General features: G+C 38.3%; 1 protein-coding gene across 1 annotated transcript in view; it reads left to right on the top strand.

The window, feature by feature from the left end:
- STX18 (syntaxin 18) overlaps positions 1 to 19836 on the top strand; it is a 52893-nt gene that overhangs the window by 30583 nt on the left and 2474 nt on the right. The window contains exons 3-10 of the mRNA XM_021396641.1: positions 3088 to 3203; positions 4611 to 4688; positions 4797 to 4863; positions 8397 to 8512; positions 12947 to 13035; positions 17894 to 17952; positions 18368 to 18437; positions 18999 to 19079. Of these exons, the coding sequence (XP_021252316.1) occupies positions 3088 to 3203; positions 4611 to 4688; positions 4797 to 4863; positions 8397 to 8512; positions 12947 to 13035; positions 17894 to 17952; positions 18368 to 18437; positions 18999 to 19079 (676 nt within the window). The remainder of the gene's footprint in view (positions 1 to 3087; positions 3204 to 4610; positions 4689 to 4796; positions 4864 to 8396; positions 8513 to 12946; positions 13036 to 17893; positions 17953 to 18367; positions 18438 to 18998; positions 19080 to 19836) is intronic.

The raw sequence follows: 19836 nt of genomic DNA, 5'->3' as shown, positions 1-19836 counted from the left end.
TTTAATTTGATGCATTTCCTATTTTATTCCAGGGCCTTGTCTTCTATTTCTGCATACTATATGGAAATATGTTCACATGAGATATTTTTTTTAAGTCAGTTTCCTCTCAGAGTACACCATTTATAGATGAATAGGAGGAATATATCCTCCATCAGTTTTACCTTCAGCATTAGCCCAGAGGCACTGCACCCTGAGATAAACTTGTGCAATGACCTGGATTGCCCAGTACTTTTCCTCAGATGCTCACTCACTCAACATCCTGTTATTAAAATAGCATTTCATGCTTGCTGTTACTGATTAAAGTATCAATTAAAAATTGTGTGACTTTTTCTGAAGGTCAAAGGTGCTAAATTGGGCCCAGATGATTCAGACAAAAGCAACGATTTGAATAGTATTAGCAGCTTAAAATTTAACTTAGTGATGGAAGTTAATGTAGAAAAAGCCAGGAACATGTAGGTTTTCTTCGTTCTCTGCATATAGTTTTATTTCTCTACTGAGTAGCAAGCCAACGCTTTCTTTGGTTTTTCTTTTATTAGCGTTTGCAGAGTAACTTCTTGTTATCATTGGCATCCCTTGCCAGTTGTGTCTCATCCTGGACTTGACCCTTTTCTGATTGCATCCCTATGTGCAATGTTCCTTTAGAGTTGTCAGTAGCAATTAGACCTAATTTGCACTTTCTGTATTCTGCTTTATTGTGTTTGAACTCAATGAAGAGCTCTTGAAATAGCATAGTTGATCTCTTACTGCATTGCCTGTTCTTCCCTTCCATCAAGGACAGAATTGCACGGTATCCCAATGTCATTTCTATAAGAAGGCCACAAGTGCACCGGACTCTTTTCTGTTCTGTCTTAAGTTTCCTTTTTTTCTGTGCAGTTCAACTTCCTAATTTATTTATTTTTATTTTTAGACTATTGGAGTCTGCGTACTTGATAGCCACTGTCTTTACCTTACTCCCTTTTTAAGAATTGTAAATAACCCAAGTGGCTTTCTGGTCCGCATTTCCCATGAAGCTTTCTCCAGTTGATTAGGATAAATGTCTAGAAGAATTCTGCACTCCCTTCCTCTTCTTTATCTGTATACATTAGCCAGTGCTTATCTTGTGCTCTGGCTAGTTCTTGTGTTTGCTTCTGGTTCATCTGGACTCAGGAATCAGGATCTCTCCTGATTTAGTGATGCAGCGGCTCATTGTTATGATAACATCACTGATAGTACTTCTAAGCAAGTCTCTTCATCTGTGACCTGTGGGACACAGGAGGTTTTCTTGTTTGGTTGGTTGTTCTTTTTGGTGATGGTGGTGTTGTTTTCCTCTTTGGCCTGTTCTTTTTAAAGTAATGGTTCTTTCTGCAGTAAGGCTACAGGTAGTGATGGGATGGATTTACTGTATGTGCAGACTCGCTGTTATTACCCAACCAGAAAAGAGCAATACAGCTATTAAAATACAAATTGAAAACATTTCTGTAAGTTTTCTGAAGGTTACAGAGTATTTGGAGTAGTTTTAATCAGAAGGGAAAATTGCCAGGATTTATCTGACAAATAGGTGATAGTGTTGGAAACAAACAAGAGGAAAACAATGAATATTACCTCTAATTAGTTTGCCTTTCTGTTTGCTGGCTGATTTGTGCTTATGTACTAGCTGCTAGTCAGCAGCTACTGATTTTCCAAGCCAGATGGACTACATGTTGCCTTTTTCATATGCAACTGATCATGCAGGATGAGGATGAAGATATTTTGATGTAACACTCAGGGACATTGGGGGAAGCAAAAAAATTTATGGAGGAGATGTGGGAGAAGTGCACTGTTAGTACGCTGACATACTGTAAGAAATGGTATGGCATGTAATGGGAGAGGATAGTGGAGAGAGGTGGGGGGATGTGAGTTGGTTGGAAGCATTTCTGTGGCAGGAATTGCAGCAGACCTGGCATTGTTGCGGTGAAGCTTGAGACATCTGTTGGGTATCAGGTGAACTTTGGAAAGTGAAAATCCCTTCTTTTCACTTGTTTAATTGAATTATATAGATACATTATTCATAACTTTAACAAGTAGGAAAATTTTCACATATGAGTAAAAATCTAAGTTAAAGTAGATTTATTTGTTTACATTTTCTTGCCTGTTTAAAGACAAATACGAAAGGCAGTGGTGACTGAGTGATCAAGAGGCCCAAGATAAACATTGGGTAATGTGCTGTATGTAGCACAGTCTTACCATCCTATCAGCTGTGGCTGTGCATTTAAGTGCCTCTATACAGTATGGTTTTCTGGTGTTTATCTACAGTGTATTAATATTTTACTGACAGGAAAGAACAAAAAGTCTTTCAAATTTACTGAAGTAAACCTCCAAATATTCCGGAACCAGATAACATTTCAGTGGAAAGCTCTATCTCAATCTCACTGGTGGTATTTGGCCTTTTGAAATTGGCCTCCATTTCTACTAACTTAGTAGCATAAGAATATATTTAGCCTACTAGAAAATATTTAATGTATAATGGATCAACTAAAATGGAAATAAGCAGTGTGGACAGTTTTTAATAAGTCTTGTAATCTACTTGATATAAAAAAGTATATTATTTTCGGATGTTCTTCTGTACTATGGTTTGAATCCACAGATTTCATAATACAACTACTTTAAAAATGAAACGGCATTTAGGAAATAAGAACATACATATAAGTGAAATAAGTTACAAACTGTTGTACTTCCTTCAGTATTTGAGCTATTCCTTTATTCTACTTGTTCTCTTATATTTAGAAGTGAAGTATGCACAGTTAGGTAAGTGTTGTGGGTGACTATTTTCTGGTTGTATTTTCTCCTTACATGCTCAGTATTTGATAATATAGGAGATGATAGGATATATTGTTCTTTCTGCATCTTTTACCGCTCCAAAAAAATGTTCTAAAAAACCTTTCAGCTCTATAAAATTGATGGATTTGGTACTTTTTATTCTTACAAATAATTTATATCTCCTTGTTCTGTGAAAATTAGTGTTGCAAAAAGGCTTTTGTGGAGATGGTGAGTGGGAAGAAGATCCCAAATGTATACTTGTAGGTGTTACGTTGAGGATTTCGTTAAGTGACAGTTTGCCTTGTTTCTCAGCCATATTATGTCTGAATATGGGAGGATGACAGATACAGAGCGTGATCAGATAGATCAAGATGCTCAGATATTTATGAGGACGTGTGCAGATGCCATTCATCAGCTGAGAACAGAAGGTAAACTGAGCAACTTCTAAATGTTCTTTCTTAGTTATCAGTTAAGGCTAATATAAGAATGAATATTGCATGGCATTGTGAGTTCTGAAATGCATTTGTAGAGACTGGTGAAGTCTCATTCCTCTTTTGTTTCATCGTCATAATCCCATTGACTGAGTAGAAGCATGCCTGATTCTTTCATGTAAGTGAAAGGATAAGCCAGAGCATAGAATTTTGCTTGTTCATATGCACTGATTAACAAGTGCAGTGGTTTTTGTTTGTTTTAATAAAAATGATTTTTTGTTTGTTTTTTTTAATGAAAATGATAGTCTTACATATTTACTGTTTAGTTGTAATTTAGCGCTGTGGCGTAGAAGACTGAGCCAGAGCTCAGTGACTGTCTCTTTCTGTGGTGTCCGCCTGTAACATTTCACAGGCTTACTCTTTCCAAGTTTGAGATAATTAAGTCACTATGTATGAAAAGGAATAAAATCTATATCATTACATTAACTCTTCAAAAATTTTCATCAACTATCGATGTTTTTTTGAGTTGTTGAATGTAGCTCTTAAAATTTTGAACTTGAGCAAAAAAAAAAGAAACAGAAAAACCAAAACTAATCGATCATTCTTAATATACACAATATTTTACAATAAAAATATTATATATACATTTACAGAAAATTTACAAGTATATCAAAAGGCATCATTTTCATTATGAAAAGTATTAACAATTTTACTTTTCTGAATGGCATGGAACAGAGTCCTGGTAACGTAACATCAGGTTGGCAATTTGTGTATGAAATAGTGCTTTTACAACACTCCTTCATGAAAGTTGAGGAAAGAAGTTCTGTTTTGCCATTTTCAGGTTTCTATGTGTATGCGTTTTAGCAGTATACTAAAGATTTTCATCAACTTTGGAATGCCGTCTTACAACGTTATTCAGAATCACTGAAAGTCAGAGTCAGTCATGGAAATTTTATTCTGTCAAAATAACAAATATTTAAATGGAAAGAATGCTTGACACAATCTCAAAGATTTCCGCATAGTCTGTACTCTGGAGAATTTAAAGTGTTAGAAGTTCAACGTGTTAAGTGAGTGAAGTCTCTAGATCTGTTCTGCAGTGCTTAGCTTGATGACGTCTGTTCTTGTTCAGAAACTTAATGAAGATAATATGACTCAGCGGCATATAAAAAAGAATAACAAATGTTATGTGACACAAGTTGGTTTGAGGTTTTACTTTCTTGTAATAATTTACTGATTTACAGAACCTACACTTAAATATAGTGATGTTGAAAATAGTTATATCTAAAATATATAAAATGTTAATAGGGTCTTGGATATAAGTTGTGTACGAAATGAAAATGCAGACTTTTGTGTAATCCGATCACCAGGTAAAAGATCATGTTGTATCTTTCTTTTGCATTTCAGCACACAAGGATGTCCAGTCTGCTCAGGTGAAGGAGCACAGAACAGCTGTCTTAGACTTCATTGAAGATTACTTAAAAAGTGTGTAGTATTTCTTCTGCAGTAGCGATTGGTTAAAAATGAACGACTGTATTTTCCAAGAAAGAAATCATGCTAACCTGAAATTTTGTTTACTGATCTCTCAAACAGGAGTGTGTAAGCTGTATTCCGAACAAAGAGCCATCCGAGTTAAGCGAGTGATAGATAAGAAGAGACTGTGAGTAATGTGCTCTCATTGTCAAAACATAAACAAAACAGATTAACCTGTGCCTTTCAATTTGTATGACATTCAACAAAACCGCTATTCATGTTTAGATTCTAAGGAGATTGTTTTAGATGGAAATCTGCAGCTGGATGAGAAACTTTTACTATCAGCAGATGCATTCCAGGGCTCTCTTATACTTCTCATGTATAATGTTAATTTTGTAAATGGCAGAATGCCAATGCAAGGTTGTGTACTATTCTTATTTGTAAATGATTAAAGTACCAAGTTAGTAGAAAGTGGGAGAATAAACCTATCACACCTTTAAAAATGTTTTATTTGTAGATGTCCTATTGAGCAATATTTTATGTAAAATAGTTTAGAGTGAATTTCTGCATGTTGCTAATGTCTTACATTATTTAGGATACTGTCTGCTTTGGTGCAAGAAATACTCATTTCTCTACTTCTCTCTCCCATTCTTCCTTTTTTTAATCCCTTCCTCAGACCACTGTCTTTCTGCTAAAACAAGGGATTATGTTGTGAATGAATTCTCCTTGAGATACCAAGGTTTCATGGCAGATAGAAAATTGCTCAAAGTCAGACTCTTGTGTGTAACTTCTGAGTTGAACCAAATTGCTTCTGCTTTTGTTGTCATGCCTCAGACTGCTAACCTAGAGGTACGAATGTATGGGAGAGGTAGCTAAAGATGATGTGCTTGCAGGCTCTCCACCCCAAGTATCAAAAAAACATACCTTTAAGGGAGTTCGTTTTTTTGCATACTTGTTCAATCAGCTACTATGTTGAAATTAGAGAGATGTTTTCAAAAGTCCATAAGTACATTTTCCTCAGAGTGATTCAGCATGATTAAACGCGATTGGATTCTCTTATATGTGTCTTCCTGAGACAGAAATAGAAGTACAAATCAAAAACAAGCAAACAAAATACCCCAGACCAGTTCTGAAATCTGGTAGGTAGTAAGGAGAGAAGAGTAAGGTAGGCCCTCAGCATTTTTGTAATTCCTGTAACTTTGTGGGGAAAAAACCATACAGAAACTATGTGATATTCTTAGTGTGCAAAAACACCTAACCTTACTGGTATTCTTCATAGTAAGGAACTTCAAAGAAAGGGTGGATCCTCCTATGTATAACTAGCTAGTTAGTATATTAGTATAATATTATATATATTAGTATAATATTATATATATATTAGTATAACAAATACCAACTACTCTGTTCTATTCTTATTATTGCTTCCATGTCAAATCCAAGGTTCAGGATTTCTCAGGTGACTAACCAGGGAAAACAAGTCAATCTGATGTGTACAGTGAAAAAGAGCTATGCCAGAAGTTAGGATAACGTTTAATTAATAGAGCAATAAGGCATTAAAAAATAGCCCAGAAGATGCAGCCCTTTTCTGTAATGCTGGGGAACACCTCCTTGCCTCTTCTGTATGAGCATAAGAATTAAAAACCAGATGTTGGCCAAGTGGGGGTCTGTGTGCATTGCAGATGTGATATAATGGCTAAATTGTCATTTAAATTAAAATTCAATTTAAATAAATCACAGGGCATAAACTAATCTTTTTGATGACTTGAAGAAAAACTCCTTTTTTTTAATGTGTTTTGTACTAGTTGATTTGTAATTTCCCCTAGGATTTCAGCAGACATTTTATGTGATAATATCTTCCATCACTTAAACTACTTTAAGAAGTGCTTTCCAGACTTTTTGTTCATTTTTAATTGAAAACTTTGTAGATTATTATACTGTGGAAAGTAAGGACAACAAATAACTAAGGAATACGTTTATTTAGAAGAAAATTAATCCTTGTGCAGATCTTCTTTCCTGCAATTTAGTCAGCATAGAAGATGTGCTTATTAGACAATTCTGAGGGGCTTGCAGTAAAAATACTTTATCATGTGTACTTTTACATAGCTGAACACCCTAAGCTCTTCAACAAATTGCCAGTTTTCTTACGTTAAGTTGCCCTTGTCTATGGTCTTATATTTTTTTATTAAAAAGTTCTGCCAATTACTTAGGGATGGTTCCCCAGCAATTAATTGTTGTGAAATAGAAACACAGTGAGCTTTTACTATAAAGGTACTCGGTTAGGATTTTCAGTTTTGGTATTCAAATTTATATTTCATTTCAATTTTTTTCCATTATAATTTCTTGAGGATTATATATGGAGTTATTAAAAATCAGCTTGATTATTTTTTGAATTAATGTTTTTGCAGTATCAGAACTGTAATTTGAATGGAATGGACATCCAGATAAGGTTTTTTTTGTTTTTTTTTTTTCTTGGTATTCAGCAAATTTGAAACTTGAGTGAGGAGAGATGAGAAATTCTTCTGTGTGAAATTACCAGAAATCAGACTTGCAGAGTTTTTAGAACTAATGAATGCTTCCTGTTATTTTCTCCTTGTTTAAATAACGTAGTCAGTCAGCGATGACTAATACGTTATTTTCTGTTTTTCTCAGAATTTTCTAATTATGAGTTAGAATTTAGACGCAATACAACAAAGGAAGGACACAAAATGCAACACCTTCTGTTGAGCAGCAGGAGAAGATTGCAGATCATAATGAGATTAACTGTTGATTATATTTGAGAGGGGAGGAAGTGATGAAGGTGGCACAGCGGGTGATGCAGCACATTATTTCTTGGTGGTTTTCTATTGTTGTTGTTCTTTGGCTTCTCTATCAGCATAATTGCTAAGCATTTAACCATCTACTAGGTAGTGGTTACAGAATTCATTGTAGACAACAGTAAACCACGAAAGTTTACTAGAAAAAACAATATTTAGTCACTAACATTAGACTTCATGGTGCCATAGTGAAAGATCTTTGACAAGTTCAGAAGTACTGATGTAAGCACTGAATATGCGTCTCATTTTTTGTGTTGGTTTTGTATTAAAATTACATAGCAGGGACTTAGATAGAATATGTATCCAACCATTACATACAGTTTTTCTTTGCTTTGCTTTGCTTCTAAATGGTTTATTGTGTCCCTTGGCAGACAAGGTAAGGATCACTCTCATCCTGGTTAAACTATTCCTTATAGCTAGTTAAACAAAATAAACTTGTTTCAGGAAAGAGCTATTTCTGTTATATATTTGTACTTTTCTCTTTTGGTAATACATACAAATATGTAAAGTAAACTGTTAAATACTACTTTGTTTGAAAAAATTAACTAGGTGAGTTGGCTATTTCTAGTAAAAAATTTCAGTGTGACAAAAACATATTCTAATATGCTAGATTTTTTGAAAGGAAGTTTAACAAAATGTCCAATTTTCATGCTGTTGCCTTCAAAATTCTTCTCAACTCTGAATACGTGATGTGTATTTTCCAGGATTACCGTTCATGCTTTCTTTGCTTTTCTAATAGTATTTCAGTGAAGGCTGCTAAGTACATTTTGTATCTAGATTGGGAAATCTTCATTGTGAAGTCTGCAAGAGCAGGTTACAGTGTGATGAATTTAAGTAATCTGAGGTTTTTCTTAGTTTACAGAAATGCAGTTGCATTCAATTAAATTGCAGTCTCTTGTGCTTGTAGGTCCAGACTTGAACCTGAGAAGAGCAATGTGTCCAAATCATCTCTTTCTCCTGAAAAAATTTCACAGAATTCTTTAGATGAGACTGAAGAAAAACTTTCTGCAGAGGAAAGTAAAGGTAAGAATAAAACAGTTACAGGCCTGTTCCTGTAGTTTGCGCTTTTTTCTTCTTCCCTGAGTTGACTGGGCTTTTGAGAAGCACACTGGGAGTGAGGAAGCAGTCTTAAGCTTTTTGACGTGCTTCTTCCAACCAGCTAAAAAAGTCTTATGTCTTGCTGGATTTTCTCATTCCCTCAATAAACTCTGTGTGAACTCTCCTTTTTACTTTTTCACTATCCTTTCAGTTCTGAGATCTGCCTGATTTTTACAGATCCCTTTGACTGATGGCAGGGAATTGGAAAATAGCTCAATGTCTTCGCAGTTGTTTTTAGAAAGGTTTTCTAGATTTTAAGCACAGAGACCTTGAATTAGACACATCTACAGTAGCAACACAAGGGTAGAATATGCTCATAGAGGGAATTTTAGTGGCTGGCCAGGCACAGCCTTGAATTTCCTTGCTGGAACGGTTGCACCTTCTCTATCAGTAGGTAGGAAATAGCCTCAAGTCTAAAGCAGCATCTCTGACCTCGCGGTCATTGCAGCTGGCATTGTATTTAAGTATTGACAGAACTCGCTAATTGCTTAGCGGCTGCTTCTGAGGCTGTGTGTGTAAGTCTCCTCTCAGCCGCTTCCCAAGATGGCGCCTTGGTCTGTTCTGGGGAGTGCGCGCTTACAGAACTTCATGGCAGAGTGCCTTTCTGAGAGCTACTGCTGTGCAGATAATTTCAGGTTTCATACCTAAAGAGAAATCTTGTTTCCACAATCCCGGAGCTGTTTTCCCTGGCTTGATTTGTCCTGCTGGTACTGTCTAGAGGAGTCTGTGTGTGATTACAGCTTGAAAATTATTTTTGGAGGGAAACAGAAACTGTGGCAAATGAGACATTGCTTCGTCAGGATAGGAAAAAGTGCACCAAATGGCCGTATTTGTCTGCTGATCTGTTGTTTTTTTTCTGGTTTTTATTAAAAGAGTGAAGTTTCTCTGGAGAGTGACTTGTAGGTCATACAAAGGGTGGGTTCATGTGGAGGGGATACTACCATTTCTGAATGAAGACTCTAAAACTGAATTACCTCACACCATACAAACTGTTTCATTTCTGACGTGGTATTGCTTATCTTCCCAACCAGTTTTGTAGTGCAGCCCTGTTGATACGTGTTGGGTTTTTTCCTCCTCTCTGGAGGCTGAATTTACTGTAAGAAGTAAGGGTTTTGATGAGGTGTCGTTTCTAGTGCTTAGTACATTTTTATAATGTGTCTTAAGAGATGCAGCACACAGGCACATTGATGAGTTCCACTGTAACACATTATCAGTATGTCGCAGCTGTGAGTTCGTACCAGCAGAAAAGGGGCAGCACAGTAACATCTGCAGAGCTCAGTGCTCTTTCCTTGTTGTTGAACGTCTCCACAGTCTCTGAAAGCACCATAGATTGCAGAGATGCTTTATTTAGCTGAGAAATCTGTGCCACACCGTGGGAAACACAGTTCTCTGGTTGCTTTGGACACAGCAAACCACTGCAATAAACAGAAATGAAGCTTGGTTTATTGCGTATTTTGTTTACTCCAGTTTTCACTCTTACTAGTTTATGCCATAGTTTTGTATGAGAACGCAGCTGGATGTAGGGGTCTGGTTACAGTAGCGGTGTTGATGTAGAACTTCCAAGGGGATGCTGACCAGTCTTAGAGAAAACTAGGAAAGTTGTACATCAACATAAATCTGTCTGAAATGGACTGGAAATGCACACAATGTGCATTTTGTAGCTCCTGTTCATGGAAGTTAGCCTTGTGACTTCACTGCTAGGTGCTTGTTGAAGCGTGGCAATAACATGAATGAAGTGACAAATGGACAAACAGCTCTGTTGAAATCTAGAAAACCAAAGGTGGTAACTTTTTAACAAGTAACTACATTGGGGAAATGTTTGTGTTCAGAAATAAGCTGCTTCATCCTCAGGATATTGGTGGTTTAGAACTGTTATGATCATTTGCATCTATGAAATGTTAGTCATCAGAGTGCTTGGGTTCCTTGCTTGAATGTCCCAGCTGGAAAGATGGCTCTTCTGAGAGAGGTCGTGGTCCTGTCCTTAATTTTAACATTATGATGAAAAGCTGAGCATCCTCCTTGGAGAGCCAGGGCACGACTTGGGTTTTGTCTTGTGTTTTGGCAGGTATCGAACCAAAATGTGATTACTTTGGAGACAGAGCACCTACTGACACTGGGATTATGCTGGACGTGCCTTTGTGGCAGGAGAATCGTCTCTCTGTAGACATGCTCTGCTGGCAGTGATTATTTGCATATTACAAATCTGACGTTTCATTTATGGAAATAAATGTAAATAATGAGTAGCTTTTGAACTGGTCCACTAGCTTAGCAGCTGTCTCCTCTCAGCATGGAAAAGGGTTGATCTTTATTATTATTTGATCTTCACTTTGTATCTCCATCATTCATTAACTGCATCTGTTTTTGCAAGTGAAACGCAGTTAGCTGTTTTTTCTGTCTGGGCTTTGCTGGATGAATTGTAGAAAAGCATTGATGTCAGCTCCACGAAAGCTGCAGAACAACTTTCAAAGTGATCAGAAATGTACCATGGTGACAGAATGCAGCGCTGGGGAGATGTGTGTTGCTCACTTACCTCTTACTTGAGTATTTACTTATTAGCAATCATATTGGATACAGGTGCTGTTTTTTAACAGTGCTGACAGTGCCTGGAAGTAATTGGTTCCTCGGGGATAAAATAGGAATATAACTTATTTCTTAGCTTTGTAAACTAATTATCTTCTCTTCTTCAAAGCCGATAAATTTTGATATAATTTAAATATATTGATTAGGTAAACAAGTTTTGTGTCTCTGTGAAATAGATTGCGAATACTGATGATGCCCAGTGGAAAACATTGGGTTGAATCCTTTCTAAACAATCTTTAGAAATGCTCTTGTTTTTCTTCCTTATTACTTGTAAGAAAGAACAGACACTTTATAGAGGCTGTATTCCTTACCCGTATCCTTCATGCGTAACATTCTCACTGTTTGTACATCCTGGTTTGATTTTGGGGAATCAGAATGTACAGCAGTGCTCTCTTACAATATTTATTTTTCAAAAGTTTTCACTTCTAATGAAGGATTGAAATTTCTTCTTATAATACTTTTCCTATGTTTTTTCATAAATTGGACTGCTCCATTCAGGGGCTACTCAAGAGAACTAATGATCTGAATAATCATGCATCAATACTGCTTATGCAATAGAAAAATGTATTAAAGGTTTAAAAACACTTGGCGAAGCAAATGAAAATACTTGTTAATGCCTTAAAAAGAAACAAAGCCCAGGAAAACCAACCAACCAACCCCCCCCAAAAAAAAAAACAACAAAACAACTGGGATAAATAGAAAGCCTGAATGCTATGAAGTAAAAACTAAATCTTACTGTATGTTAATTTGCAACTTGCATCTGGTAAGTCAGAGCAAGTTCAACTTAGAATTCTTTTGGGGTTGGTGCAAATCTGTTTTGAGTTTTGTCAAAATGCCTGTGGGGGAATGAGGCCTTCTCAAGGTTGCAGTGTTACTGTTGGGAGTTTAAACCAGTGTTAGAACAGCTTCAGAACAGTAGGTTCCTGTTGTAAAGTTCCTTTTTGTTCCCATTCTAACTTCCTTGTCTATAATTAGAGGTATATAATTAAGCCTAAAAATAAATCTTCTAGAAGAGAATATCCTAGAAATAGCCATTGAAGATGTTTTATGCCCAACTCCTGCTAAGATTTATGCAAATGATTAGCTTTAATCAAAGGGAAAATGCTGGTGAAATCAGTGGAGCAGCTCTGATGTGTAGGGGTTATTTTGTGGGTACAGAACTGACTCCCGTTATATTCAGGAAGACCCCTTGCCCAGAGTGCTGTGGGCATTGCCCTGTAATACGCAGTGTGAGCAGTGTGTGGAAGCCAGATTTGTCCTGTCAGCTTAGCTCAAAATGTCTTTGAGAATCTGTTTTTACATTTGAGGAATGAGGAGCTGGTGGTTCTGTCAAATCTCATTGGGAGATCGTAGCTCTTTGTATAGACTGTCATTTTGAAAATTATTTTAGAATCACAGAATGGCTTAGGTTGGAGGGGACCTGAAAGATTCCAATGCCCTGCCGTGGGCAGGCACCCCCCATTTTTGTTCTGCTAAATTCAGTTGCTATAGTGTATTCTGCTCTATCAGGTCTCAGTTGTGAGTTGTTTTACATGTTTTACTGTCAGTATTTAATCCAACTCCTCATAGTCCGCAAATCTTAGTGTACGCGTACACCTCTGTCCTGGTTTAGAAGTTAAAGGCTATTGTTGTAATTTTGTGCTGTAAGTGTAGGTTCAATCTCAGTTAATGAGAAATGATATCTAATAATTTTATCAGAGCTCAGAAATAATGAAGAATGCCTATTGCTTCACTGCTCGCTGTCCTGCATTGTCTCAAACTCTGGTTGTTCTGTTACAGACAGGAATCTGCCTGACGCTCAGTCTAACCTTGGGTTATGGGGGGATGGTAAAGGTGAAGATGAGCTGTCACCTGAAGAAATACAAATGGCAAGTATCCATTTAGTCTTATTGTCCATTTTGTTGTGCTTCCTGCTGCTCCCTGGGCAGCTCATTCCAGCGCCAAACCATTCTTTTAGAGAAGATGATTTTCCTAATATCCAACCTGAACCTTCTCTGGTGCATCGTGAAGCCATTCCCTCTAGTTCTATTGCTAGTTACGTGGGAGAAGAGGCCAACCCCAACCTCTCCACAACCTCCCTTCAGGTAGTTACAGAGAGCAATCAGGTCTCCCCTGAGTCTCCTCTTCTCCAGACTGAACAATTCCAGCTCCCTCAGCCGCTCCTCATAAGGCCTGTGCTCCAGACCCCTCACAGCTTCATTGCCCTTCTCTGAACACGCTCCAGGGCCTCAATGTCTTTCTTGTAGCGAGGAGCCCAAAAATGAACATATAACTCAAGGTAAGGCCTCACCAGAGCTGAATACATTGGGATGATCACCTCCCAGACCTGATTAGAAGTGTCCTTTAAATTAAAAGTGATTTTGAAATTAAAAGTTTCATTTATTTTGTTAGGAAACAGTAGAAGTCAAAGCAACATCAGGAATGAACAGTAAAGATTTTGTGACTAGCCCTTTTTGACTTGGACTACTCCTAGAAGACAAATAGCTATTTTGCATTTTATTCCTCTTTGTTAGGTTGATCAAAATCAGAGTGATTTTATTAGAAGGAATAGCTATGAGCTTTCCATTGCAACAGTCTCATCAATTTTACCTCTTCTGCATTTCTCCCATTATCAGCTGTTTTATAGAATCATAGAATGGCCTGGGTTGAAAAGGACCTCAAAGATCATCGAGTTTCAACCCCCCTGCCAAGTGCAGGGTCGCCAACCACTAGACCAGGCTGCCCAGAGCCACGTCCAGCCTGGACTTGAATGCCTCCAGGGACGGGGCATCCACAGCCTCCCTGGGCAACCTGTTCCAGTGCGTCACCACCCTCTGAGTGAAAAACTTCCTCCTAATATCTAACCTACATCTCCCCTGTCTCAGCTTAAAACCATTCCCCCTTGTTCTATCGCTATCCACCCTTGTGAACAATTGTTCCCCCTACTGTTTATATGCTCAACCTTATGTATAGGTTTAATCCAGTTCTGTTTGTGATTGAAGTGACAGGGTACAACATTCAACATACAAATGATTACTGGCAGCCTGTCCGTTACTTTTTAACATTCCTACAATTTATGATTTTGAGCATGGCTCAAAACTCTCTCTCTACATTTGCACACGTTGCATTGTTTCTTATGTAGATAAAAACTTCTTTATGAGTAGCCAGTGGGGGAACAGTTCTCAAAATGGTGAGCTGCAGTGCAGGGCTGCTGCAGTATGAAAACTTGAAGCTTCCTTGGCAATGATTAAGGTGTTCCCAAGCAGAATGTGCATCACTTCCCATCACAGATGAGTAAGCCACATGAAATTATGGTATGGTTTATCAAAGAGAGCAGGCTGCTCTTGATGCTATCGCATTGTTCCTGAATACAAGTTTGAAATCAGAAGGCTTTGTCCTGCTTTCTGTTTTCTCTTTAAACAGGATTTGTTGGATAGAGTTGTTGTTCTGTGCTTGTGCGCAGTGTTATTAGCCCCCTTGGTGTAACCCTCCAGAGGATCAGGAGGAAGCAGCATCAGAGGCACCAGCTCTGAAAGGGCTTACAAAACCTGATACTAAGTGCTGGATTGCCTTTTTTTAGGCTTCTCTGTAGTAAGTTTTAAATGTGTTACAACTCTTGCCATGGTTCTACAGGAATGAATGCGTTTCTTTTTTATGGAATCCTTTTATACATTTTAGAGTAAGGCCTCAATACTTTGTGACTTATGAGAGTTGCCTGAACCTGTGAGTTTGTTCTGTTATCCCATGCAGAAAAATTAAGCATCTTCAAACGTTGATTTTTGGCCACCTAGGAATTCTGTTTTTCCCCCTGGAATAAGTTCTCTTTATTGACTTGTGAAGTGCAATGATTCCAGTCTGAAGTAAGACAAAAAACCGTGTTTAGTAGTTTAATACTTCGAAGGATTTCTGGACTCCTGGATGGGTTTTCCAAGGTAAACTTTGCTACTCGTATGTTGATGCTCAGAGCTGAGCAAGCCCTTGGGTGGTTCTGTGGACCTACAGTGTTTTGTGATTTTTTTAAAAAAAAATATTTAAAATGTTTTTTAGGGTTCGGGAACATTGTTATTGACAAAGGCTATGGATGTGTGCAGTGAATGTTTGACAGTAGCACTGCCTTCACTGTCTTTCCAAGGAAGGTTAGAGCTGAGAGCTGGACTTCATTACTGGAAGCTGGGTACTGTGTAATGGACTTCAATGTCACTGGAGCCATTATTCTAATTTTCATGTCAATTTGGGTCCAAGATGTAAATATTGGTATAACGTGGAAATAATTTAAGTACTTCAAAGTAACATGCAAAGCCTAATGACCTTATTGGGCTTTTAGTGCAGGAATTAAAAGGTCTTTCCAAACACTTAATGAACCCTCACAGCTTCAGGAATTTGTGCCACTGGAAGGACGGTCAATTCTCTCTCCTCTGCATTACGTTTGCTATTGTAGAGAAGTGAAATTTCTACTTTCTAATGTTTGATTTGTGAATCGTGGGCCAATTCCAGTTACCAAAAAAAACCCAAAACCTAGCAGTCCTCAGGTGGGGGCATGTTACAGTGTAGAACCTGCTGTATTGGTTTCAAATTGGAACACGTTGTGTCAAATTATACCAAAAAAAATCTCAGTTATGGCTCCATGATCCTTCCTGTGGGTAAAAGAATGAATTAAAGCCCTACTGGGTGGTTACAGCAGCAATTTGTCATTATTTTAACCTGAGCAGAGATCCCTACATCATTCAAAGCAGTGGCAAGCTGTTGTATGATTTGCACAGTAAGTTTCAATTTATAACTGAGTACAGATATCTGACTTCTTATCTTGTTTGGTTGTCCTGAGTTCAGGTATAGCACATTCAATGATTTATTTCAAGGGAAAACAAAAAGAACTGTAGTTATTTCTGCCACACATCAGATTTTAAGAAATATCTGAAGCAGTTTGTCACTTCCTGCTATACTATGGCAACAGAATATTTCACTGTCATCAAGGAGGCTACTTTGATAAGCTGTAAGTCACGGAGCTGTGATTGATGGAGTTTGTTTTAAGTCCCCATCACATAACGCCCCTGGGGACACACTGGTAGGGGCTGTGTTCTGTGCTCTTTTGTTCGCTTGCCTGTTCTATCAGGTCCTGCTACTGAGCCATTCTGTTTGCCAGCCATGATTTCAAATTGCAAAGACTATTGGGCAGTTCAAAAAGCAATTCACGCTAGGGGAAGATTTTATCAAAGATTTTTTTTTTTTAATAGAACTTTCTTAATTGGATTTGTGCTGTTTGTAAGGGATTAAAAGCATTCACTCTTTCTTTCTTTAAAATTTGTCCTCTGAATTAGTTGTTATCTCAGTTTTGATCAGATAGCAGCACGGGGATATTCTGATGCTGAATATGTGTGCAGAAATACTTATTTCTTACAGAAATCAGAAAAACGGTTACAGCTTGCTGCACTGATTCTGTTAATGAAATTGTAACTTGATTGAATTACACCAGAATCCCCAAGCTAGTTCAAAATAAGTAGATTAACCGTAGTAGAATAGGGCTTGCTGTCTTGCACAGCTCCGATGTCAAATTCTTTGGGATTTTAATCCTGTTTTCTGGTATTCGGGCTGCTGCATATATCACTCAGGATTTGGAAATGAAGCTTGTTAGAGCACATAGTAGGCAAGAATTTCAGGGTAGATGCATCCTGGGTGCTACTTCTGTGTAACCACAGAGACAGGGCTGTCCTAGTTTGTGAGAAATGTGCAAGGACCTCGGAGTTCCCGCTGTTCCTGAGGTTCTGGCCATGTAGGTGAATTGGCAGAACACCTCAATTCATCTCCCTCCCCCCAAATGAGACTGGTGCCCCCTTCCATTGGAGGCATTCTGCTGTTCCTGACGGCAGGAACCTGTGGCAGGAGCAGGCTGCAGGAAGCTCTGAAGGCGTGCTGCTGTATCCCGTGCCTGCAGAAGAGGCAGCGGCGCAGCTCCTCTGTGGCTTGCACAGCTGTGTCTGCTGGCAACGCTGCAGGACCAGGCTCGTGCAGGCACCTGGAGAACTCCACCTCACAGTGCCCTGTCCTAAAAGCACTGTCCTTACGATGCTGTTTCCAACTAACTCCACTGTGACACATGGTATGTGTCTCAGCTGTATTCTAGCTGTATTTTGTTTCAGCAGATCATGTCACCGTACTTGTTCCATAATGAATCCCAATTGATCTGACACTGAAATACATGGAGAAAATCAAAGCTTGTTTTCCTACATAAAGTCTGTTTATGCTTGTGTATTTGAAAAATGCTGTGCTGAGAATGTATTTAAGTGTTTCATTGATTAGTTGGGAGTTTTAAATGAGAGAGGTCGGCTGGGATAACTGAAGCGAGGCCATTTACAATGCATTTGTAAAGTATGAAGTACCAGACAGCAAAGTGCTTCCTAGTACAGTGACATCTAAAAGCTGCAACTTCATGCCGTGGGTAGGACACAAGTACGGTGATGACCAGTGTAAAGATCAAGTACTGCGTGCTATGAAAGCTTTCCCCACTCAAATGTCTAAAATAAAATAGGACAAATTTAAGCCCGTACATTTTCCTTAGTGCAGAACTCTTGAGCCAACTGCAGGTTAATTGTGGGCCTGGTTCATAACAGGAGGACAGTGACAAGAGTTAGAGTAGTTGGTGCCACTCTATGTGGCAGGTTCATATTGTTCTCTTAGGCTGATGGTGGTAATTCTTGAAGAGTTTCGTGAAGAACGGAACTCCAATGAGACTGATTGTTTCCTCTCTTCCAGTTTGAGCAGGAGAACCAGAGGCTGGTTGGTGAAATGAATAATCTGTTTGATGAAGTCAGGTATGATTTTCTGTTACTTGAGCTGCTGTAACCAGGGTAACATCCCCACGCTGTGACTTTGCTGTGGGACACCGTGCTGCAGGGATTGTAACGGTGCGGGGAGGGAGGGGAAAAATGGAAATGTCCGCTTCTGTGTGGTCTGCTAATGAGCTGTAGGAGTTTACATGTCCTGCTCTCTCACAGTGTCAAGACAGGTTCCTAAATATACACTAAAGTTATCCAAAATAGTACTGGTTAAATGCGGAAGGTTTACATTCTATTTCGGTTAAGTTGTAGAAGATGAAGTTCTCCAATCAGAGTGAGCTGTCGTAGATACGGTGCGAGGGGAGGTGCTTATCCACCTGGAGAATCTGAACCTGTGGCAGTGAAAATGCTTGCGTGAGCTTCTAACAGAGTATTTCTTTTCTTTGCCAAGACAAATTGAAGGAAAAGTGGTGGAAATTTCCAGATTACAAGAGATATTCACTGAGAAAGTCTTGCAACAGGTTAGTAAAATTTAATGTTACTGTAGCAAACACTGTTTAAAGGTTTTCCTGGGCATATTTTGGTCTTGGTTCTACACAAGATTTAAACATAGGATTAATCATTTTTTGACATAAATGTGAAGGAAAAGTTTTTTTAGAGTTGTCTTTTTAAACCATAATCTGGAATGGTAACTATTGCCGTTATATACTGGTGTATAGTGGAAATGGAAAATGCAGTGTGTTAGACTGATCCCCCTGTCTGAAAATGAAAGTTGAGTGTCATAGAACAGCAAGTTTTTGACAATTCCGGAAGAGCTGTCAAAAAACAGACAGCTCAGATTTGATTCTAGGTAAGCAGGGGACGTCCTATTGATCTTGGTGGCCTCAGTTCAGGCTCATAAAGGCACAATGATTAAAAAATTACAGTTTAATTACTTCTGTGGCCTTGCATAGTTGAAGGCAGCATAAATGAAGCTACGATGTTAATAAGATCAGATTTTATTTTACATGTAAGTTCTTCTTCCCAGATCCTTACAGGTGTTTTTCTCCTAAACTTTGTCAGCGTTTCTTATTTTTTAACAGGAAACTGACATTGACAATATCCATCAATTAGTTGTGGGCGCGACAGAGAATATCAAGGAAGGCAATGAAGACATAAGAGAGGTGATGTATCTAAGTCGTGTTTTTAAATTGGCTTCTTTCTCCTGCATTTCAGTTTTGCTCAGGCATTACTCTAAGCAGCATGTACAAGCTGTACACACAACGCAGGTTTAGTGTGCATTGTGGTACTGGGATGTGATTTCTGAAAAGCTGTGAAGAAACTGAGCTTAGAGTTTGCGCTGCTTGCCTTGCAAACCATGACTGAGTAACTGAATGGGGCTGCAGAAACCTGCTTGGCTTACCCTGTTTTGAAACACAAAGGTCTCCCCTTCTGCATTTAAGCACCTTTGGAGTTCGTGGGTTCTTTTGTTGGTTTTGTTTTTTTAGTTCCTTTAGCTTAAAAAAAAAAAATAAAATTTGCACCTAGAAGACAATGCTGCCATTGTTGAAACTGGAGTTAAACATTAAGCATGATCAGAGAAGTCTCTTTACCATGCTGAACACATCTCACATGTGCCTAGTAAACAACTCTGTCCCATTGTCCTACTAATTAGAGTGAGGTGATGCTTTATTCAGGAACTGAGACTTCAGCAGAAACAATTCCTCAATTAGGCTCTGGAGTAAATGGCTCAGTTTCCCCTCCCCTCTTTTTTTTTTTTTCTTTCCTCTCTCATGAAAGCACACAGAATATGTAGTTAAAGGATGCGCTGCCTACCGCTCAGCTGGTGTGAAATGTGCATCTAACATACCTTATCAAGCATGACTTAGCTACTTAAAACTTCTGACTTGGGAACTTGTTTCCACATTTCTCGGAGTCGGA

Source organism: Numida meleagris, chromosome 4 (genome assembly GCF_002078875.1).
Source record: "Numida meleagris isolate 19003 breed g44 Domestic line chromosome 4, NumMel1.0, whole genome shotgun sequence".
NCBI classification, from domain to species: Eukaryota; Metazoa; Chordata; class Aves; order Galliformes; family Numididae; genus Numida; species Numida meleagris.
Note: the sequence above shows the minus strand (reverse complement) of the source record. Positions and strands in the feature narration are given on the sequence as shown.